Here is a 7,665-nt window from a genome sequence, read left to right on the forward strand (position 1 = left end):
CTTGATGGGCCCCTGTCCTGAGGCAGGGCGCCAAGCCAACATAGTGACAATTTAAAAAGATTCCCGGTGTGGCACGCCGCACGCGCATACTTTCCACCGGGTTTTGGGGGGATTTATTTCTCCAGGCAGGTAATATAACAATCATCGCGCATGAATAGGCAGTTTGGTTAGCCCTGCCCTGTCCCAGAAAGAGAGCGAGAGAGAGAGAGAGCGAGAGAGCGAGAGCGAGAGAGAGAGGATTAGTGGACACCTTTGCTCAGGCTTTCAGACCAACTCGCAGCCATGGCCGAGAGTTCAGATAAAGTGCCCATCGCTTTAGCGGGACCCGAGGACCTGCAACAGTTTATGCCACCTGTAAGTAGACTATCATATATCGTTGCTTGAGTTTCTAAATGATATACCTGTGCCAGATAGCCTAGGCTAGGGTCAGGAACTTTGTGTGGTCATTCCACGAAGACACCTGCTAATTTTTATGGAGGTGTTGATGTTGAGTTGGACTTTACGAAGGCAACGCATTATAAATGCTTTGTAAACTATTTTTACAAACAATTATAAATTTTCGAACCCAGTATAGGCGGCATTCATGTAAATTGTTGATGTGTTCATCACAGGCATACACTGCCGTGGCAGTTAAACCGGTGGCCACCGGCCGCCTGCTGAAGTCCGGGATTGTGGTTTTGATCGCCGGGGCAATACTGCTGCTGTTCGGGGCTATCGGAGCTTTTTACTTCTGGAATAATAACGACAAACATGTAAGAGCTTTAACATTAGTCCTTCTGTAATAATGGACTACAGCGAATTCAAGAGGCATTGGGCTTTGAACCAGCGACTCTTGTCTCTCCATGGTAGGCCTAATGTTAAAAGCTGATAAATCATATCATTGTGTTGAGCTATGCCATTTAGGTGTTGGAGCGCTTGGGAAAAGTCAAGAGCGTATAATGAATGGAAGCCTTGTGTTTCTGAGACTTGGGAAGGGGGGAATGGGGGGGGGGGGGGGGCTCATAGGGTCCTGTTGATGTCCCGGGGACGAGAGGTGTAATCGAGGTAAGCCTAGGCTACTGCCGAATAATAAAACAATGATGTGTATGATTTGAATACATTTGGTAGCTATAGGCCTGCATGAGTTTAAATGCATTGCCTGAACGAGAATAGGATAATAATTTGGTTGTTTTTCTCGCTGCTTCAAGGATGGAGATGGGAGAGGGGGGTGTTAACAAAGCCCACCTATTATGAAGAAGAAGAAGACCCCCCCCCCCTCCCCCCCACACACACACCACACTCCTTATAGGTGTGACAGCATTCCCTGTGTGTGTGTGTATGTGTGCGTGTGTGGCAGGTCTACAACGTCCACTACAGCATGAGTATAAATGGTAAGGTGGAGGAGGGCTCTATGGAGATTGATGCTACCAACAACATGGAGCGGTTCCGTACTGGGAGTGGAAACGAGGAGGCAGTGGAGGTCCACGACTTCCAGATTGTACGTTTGAAACGACAACAAAAATCATTCCAATTCCAATTGGTACATTGACGGCTAAATCAATTTTGTAACGTGTTAGATGCACATTGTTATTTTCTTACAAGCAATTTCCTCTCCTCCCTCTCTCCCCAGGGTATAACTGGTATCCGTTTTGCTGGAGGAGAGAAGTGTTACATTAAGACCCAGGTCAAAGCTCATCTGCCTGACGTGGAAACACTCAACAAAGACTATCTTCTGTTCGACCTGGTAGGAATGACCCCCCCCCCCCCCCCTCTGTGTGTATTTCTGGGTTACCTATGACCACGACACACCTATCTACTGTCAGACACAGTTAACATTGGTTGTGTGTTGTGGGGGGTTGAGGTAGATATAGGGACTGAGCTAATTTAAGCGATTACAGGAGAGCTGTATGATGAACTGAGTGGTTTACTGGCTGGGTTGGCTGTGTGTTTGTGTCTGTCTGTGGTTAGTTGGCTTGGATGTGTTTAGCCCAAGGGTAAGGGCTTGTACAAGTAAAGGAAGAGATTGTTGCAGATTGGTATCCAGCCCCAAACATGAGCTCTCTCTTGCTCTGATCTGGAGGATCTCTTCTGCCACAAACTATCCCCAAACAAGACCTGTGATCTGGGCTCACCTGACATACATAACTCCCCCACCCCCCATACCGCAAGTCATGTGTGATAACCCTAACTGTCATGTTGTCCATTTCTCACAAAGTGAAGTCAGTTTAGAAGTATTTGATGGGACGGTGAGCCGAGAGGACACCCACACACACACACGCACTCGCGCGTGCCGCTCAGAGAGAGGGATTGCTTTCACTCGTGAGTCATGTTTTCACACTCTCTCTCTGGCCAAACTGAAATGAGGCGGGTTGGATCAACACACTGATCTTAGCAACATCTGAACAAGCCTGTCCAGCTGTCACAGTGCTGCAAGATGTCTGTGTTTCTGTGTGCGTGTTTGTGAGTGTGCGTGTATACACAGTTAGCGCTGTGTATGCTCCATGCACACATCGTTAAACATCACGCAGGCCATCGCAGGCCATCGCACGCACACACGCACACGCCTCTCTGCCTCGTCAACAGCCATTTATTTATTCCACGGTGTGTGCTAGACAGTGTATGTTTGTGTGTATGTTGGGCTCAGATAGTGAGATGTGGTTATAATAGTAGCTGCAGGCTGGTCATCCAACAATATCTCAGTATTCAAATTTTGTCCAGGAGGTGGCATAAATGTCTGTGGGTGAAGTGAAAGTACAATACATGACCAAAAGTACTTGCACACCTGTGTGTCGAACATCTCATTACAAAATCAAGGGCATTAATATGGAGTTTTCCCCCCTTTGCTGCTATTACAGCCCCCACTCTTTTGGGAAGGCTTTCATTTCATGACGCTCCCGACGAACAGTTCTTGTGCGGTGAGCTGAGAGGACACACCTGCTTCCAGAGGCAGTTTGGAACTCGGTCAGTTTGGAACTCGGTAGTGAGTGTTGCAACTGAGGACAGACAATTTTTACGTGCTATGCGCTTCAGCACTCGGTGGTCCCGTTCTGTGAGCTTGTGCGAACTTTGCGGCTGCACCGTTGTTTCTCCTAGACGTTTTCACTTCACAATAACAGCACTTACAGTTAACCGGGGCAGCTCTAGCAGGGCAGAAATTTGACCAGATTTGACGAACTGACTTGTTGGAAAGGTGCCAGGTTGAGTGTCACTGAGCTCTTCAGTAAGGCCAATCTACTGCCAATGTTTGTCTAAGGAGATTGCATGGCTGTGTGATCGATTTTATACACCTGTCAGCAATGGGTGTGGCTGAAATAGCAGAATCCACAAATTTGAAGGGGTGTCCACATACTTTTGTATTTATAGTGTAAGTAAGGGTTAAGGTTGGTAACAGAAAACACTTGACAGTTAAGCATAAAAACTTGACGGTTAAGTTTGGGCAATAAGGTAAGGGTTAAGGTTTGTGACAGGGTGAAAACAGAAACAATTAAAACGATTGCCTAGTACTGGGATTGAACCCGCGATCCTCGCCTAGCAAGCCGCTAGAGAGTAATATGTGCTCACGTTGCTCCTATTGGACGGTAATTGAAGGCATCTCCCAAAGTCCTCGGGACGTGGACAAACGTTGAATACGGAAGTCTATCCGGTGTGATCTTGCTGGGTTATCTGTTGTGATTTAGTGATGGGAAATATGGGTACGATAACCTCTTATCAGTGGCAACACACACACAAACACAGACAAACACACACACACACACAAACACAGACAAACACAGACAGAGAGAATGGGTTAGATAAACTCATCAGTTCTGCACTGGAGAACGCTTGCTGTTGTTTGTCCCCCAAGCGAATCATTTAAAATGAAAAATAAAAGTGTGCCCATGTAGGTTAGATGATAGCATTCCCCTAAATATCTATTACCTGTTTAGTAACCAGTAACACAGGTATATTACTCTAGTAATACAATGTTATTATTCGTGTTAGCAGTGTGTGTGTGCGTGTTTGATCTACACATCAGCAGGGAGACTTTATAAAATGTAGGCCATCCTGCTTTTCTGTCAGCTTGTTGACTTGATGTGAATGATTCTTGACGTTGTTTAAGCGTCTAAACGCTGGAGAGAATCTGAGGGCTTCTCATAGACAGGAGAGCTACTGTGTCTTCGACTGAATCTCCCCCTGGGGATTAATAAAGTCTGTTTCTAACCCAGATCCAATCTGTCTGTCTAATGAACACTAGCTCAGGGACTATATATTTACAGAAGGCTCGAGGGATATCCCTTTTGTGTTATGTACTTTGCTCGGTTTCATTTAGAAAACATGCAAAGGATTAAAACAGAAAACGAGGAACGAGATAGGAAACCACATCAAAACAAACCAGGGGTCAAAAGAGTCGTAAGAATATTGCAATTATACAGGAAAATAATTACAATATCAGTCAGACAGTGTAAGCCCAGGGACATTCCTTAAAAGCTTGTCTGTCTGTCTGTCAACACTGTATAGTCGAGAGCTACTTTTTTAGTTTCTTTTTGTTTTTATTGTCAGAACCACTGGTGCAGTGAAATGGGTTGTTTTAATTGGGCTAGATTCAATCTGTAGTGCTGAAGATCTGCACGGTTGAAATTTAAACGCAATGTTCCCGCGTTCGCTGAGACTGCATTCACGCCACGGTGAACTTTATATGTCGGCTCAAATGGAAATGACCTTTAAACTTCAATCGCGCCTCGCCGCAGATTTTCAACGCTATAGCTTGAATATAGGCCTTATAGGATACACATTTGAATCTTCATCCTGTAATTACATAACCCACCCCTCTCCCTATCTCTCTCTCCAGGAGGATGAGGTGATGCCTGCTAAGTTTGAGGAGGACTCTCTGATCTGGGTGGCGGCTGACATGCCCCTCTCTGACCCCACCTTCCTCAGCTCCAAGATCCGCGATTTGTGTGGAGACCTGCCAATCTTCTGGCTCCGCCCTACCTACTCCAACGGTACCCAATTAGCACCTGTATATTCTCACACACAAGTCCTTATATGGGAGTAGTAAAGTGTGCATTTGAAGGACAACAATAAGTTGTGAAAGTGACTGGTCATCTTCAAACAACGCACATAGCAACATGATGCACTGGAGATAAGCAAAACAGTACAATTAGTATTTTCTTTTCACAATTAGTGTATAAAACATTAAAAACACCTTCCTAATATTGAGTTGCACCCCCTCCCTTTTACCTCAGAACAACCTCAATTTGTCGGGGAATGAACTCTACAAGGTGCTGAAAGCGTTTCACAGGGATGCTGGCCCATGTTGACTCCAATACTTCCCACAGTTGTGTCAAGTTGGCTGGATGTCCTTTGGGTGCTGGACCATTCTTGATACACACAGGAATCTGTTGAGCATGAAAACAGCAGCGTTGCAGTTCTTGACACAAACCGGTACTACCAAACCCACATACTACCAAACCCTGTTCAAAGGCACATCAATCTTTTGTCTTGCCCATTCACCCTCTCAATGGCACACATACACAATCCATGTCTAAATTGTTTCAAGGCTTAAAAATCCTTCTTTAACCCGTCTCCTCCCCTTCATCTACACTGATTTGAAGTGGATTGAACAAGTGACATCAATAAGGGATCGTACTGTAGCTTTCACCTGGATTCACCTGGTCAGTCTGTCATGGAAAGAGCCGGTGTTCTTAATGTTTTGTACACTCAGTGTAGGTGTGGTGGTTCCAAAGGTGGCTCCAATAATGCCCGGATGTCAACGTATGATGTGTTGGCCTAGATAGCATATTAACGGTTTCTGTGCTCTCCCCAGGTGGACAGAGGAAGAGGAGGGCAGCCCCTCGGCAGCGCCGCCAGGCACCTGGGGCAGAGGAGGAAGTGGATCCGGAAGCAGAATTTAACCCTGAGAACCCCTATCATGTGAGTGCCTTCGCCCACTCAATCAGTGTGCTGTGTAACTTCAAATTCCAGCAGCACAGCTCTAATGTTTGGCCTTCTCAGACAGTGTTTGTTGTGTCACCACAGGCCTGTTCTAACAACCAGACTACATATCCTCTTAGAGGTACAGTATAATGTTACGCTCTCACGCCCATGTCAACAGCTGAGCGTCTGACAACGGGTCAAATGGTTCCTGTCCCGTCTCTCTCCCAGCATGCACAGCTGTGTGAGCAGGAACAGATGCTGGGTTCACGGTATCACCCTGAGCGACCACGCTTTTCACCCCAACTGTGTGTGGGTGTGTGTGTGTGTGCACGCCTGTCCCTCAGAGCATGTGTGTGTGTGTGTGTGAGAGATCGCTGTCACCCTGAGTCTGTCTGTGCCTCAGAGACTCCTTTAGAATACCAAACTAAAGTTCCATTGAGGCTCTGTGTGAATAGCTCCACTATGAATCTCCCCACGCCCTGTTCCCCCACCATGTATAGGCCTCTAAACTCCCCCTAATCCCAACTGCTCCTCCTCCAGACATCCCCAGACCACCACAGACATAGAACCAGACTCAGTGTTTGCATTTCAGATAACCCATTGAATAAGAAATACATTTCTTAGTTCTTCAGAGATAAATTTCTACACAGACAATTCTACAAATGCTGTTAATACCAGTATTTAACACGACTTCTCCCCTCTCACTCAACATGTAGCGTGGTCTGGAGGGCGAGGAGGGCACAATGACCTTTGATCCCATGCTGGACCACCAGGGCGTGTGCTGTACGGAGTGCCGGAGGAGCCACACCCAGTGCCAGAGGATCTGTGAGCCCCTGGGCGGGTTCCAACCCTGGCCCTACCACTACCGCGGGTGCAGGGTGGCCTGCAGAGTCATCATGCCCTGCCGCTGGTGGGTGGGACGCATCCTGGGCATCCTCTAAACACTCCCTGCCTAGACCTGGAGTGGTAGAATCCAGAGAAAGACAGGTGGTGGAGAGAGAGAGAGGGGGAGAGAGAGAGAGAGAGGGGAAAGAAAAACAGAGAAAGGGGGGGAAGGGGGTAGAGAGGGGAGCGAGGGAGAAAGAGAGATAGGTCAACACCAAATTGAGTAATTAGCTTGGCTAGGTATAGTGCAGTTCACTTAGGATTTGGGCAAGGGAGAGAGACAAAGATTATTTTTTAAAGGGGAGCGAGCAAACAATCAATCAAGGATATTCAGTTTTCAACCATAACAGAGAAATATGTATGCTGTGACACATACGGTACGTAGGCTACAATACCATACGTTGTATATCATTATTCATACCATACTCTTAAGAGTACTTGCATACTACATACCCTGTGATGACAACCTGTCTGATCTTGTCACCTTTTTGTATATTGTATATCAATAGTTGTATCTTATTAGTGACTGACATGACGGATAGTGATGTGTAAACTTACCTTTCAGTTTTTCCCTTTGCCTTTTGATGGAAATAAATGTAAGCCATAACAAGTATTCTGTAGGCAGAAGTTAAAGTAAATGAGTTGGACTAGACTGTCAGCTGTGCGTGTCTGTAGCTATTCATCACGCCAGTGAGAAATGTTTCTGTCATCCAGACCTTTGTTACTCATTTCCCAACAGTTTCTCCAGAAGTAGAGCCTACTAACATCTACTGTACACCGTCTGGTATTCTCCTTAAAACACTGCGTATTCTCCATCAGCGTTAAATAACTATTTCAAAGTGCAAATACAATGAATAAATGGTATTTTAAGTAATCATATAAACG

At 46.0% G+C, this 7,665-nt stretch overlaps 1 protein-coding gene across 1 annotated transcript; it reads left to right on the forward strand.

The window, feature by feature from the left end:
• Positions 1 to 170: 170 nt before the first annotated feature.
• On the forward strand, positions 171 to 7,663 carry LOC139560424 (leukocyte cell-derived chemotaxin 1-like). The gene is made up of 7 exons (XM_071377177.1): positions 171 to 354; positions 612 to 752; positions 1,337 to 1,477; positions 1,610 to 1,723; positions 4,808 to 4,961; positions 5,786 to 5,892; positions 6,612 to 7,663. The coding sequence occupies exons 1-7, from the start codon at positions 283 to 285 to the stop codon at positions 6,834 to 6,836; spliced, it is 954 nt and encodes a 317-aa protein (XP_071233278.1). The 5' UTR covers positions 171 to 282; the 3' UTR covers positions 6,837 to 7,663.
• The last annotated feature ends 2 nt before the right edge of the window (positions 7,664 to 7,665 follow it).

The sequence above is a fragment of the Salvelinus alpinus genome, chromosome 30, assembly GCF_045679555.1.
Source record: "Salvelinus alpinus chromosome 30, SLU_Salpinus.1, whole genome shotgun sequence".
NCBI lineage: Eukaryota > Metazoa > Chordata > Actinopteri > Salmoniformes > Salmonidae > Salvelinus > Salvelinus alpinus.

Excerpts from the sequence above, each read along its gene's own strand:
- LOC139560424 (XM_071377177.1), top strand. The coding sequence starts at position 283 with ATGGCCGAGAGTTCAGATAAAGTGCCCATCGCTTTAGCGGGACCCGAG. Across the intron at positions 753-1,336 it reads GGAATAATAACGACAAACAT|GTCTACAACGTCCACTACAG; the intron begins GTAAGAGCTTTA and ends CGTGTGTGGCAG. Across the intron at positions 1,724-4,807 it reads ACTATCTTCTGTTCGACCTG|GAGGATGAGGTGATGCCTGC; the intron begins GTAGGAATGACC and ends CTCTCTCTCCAG.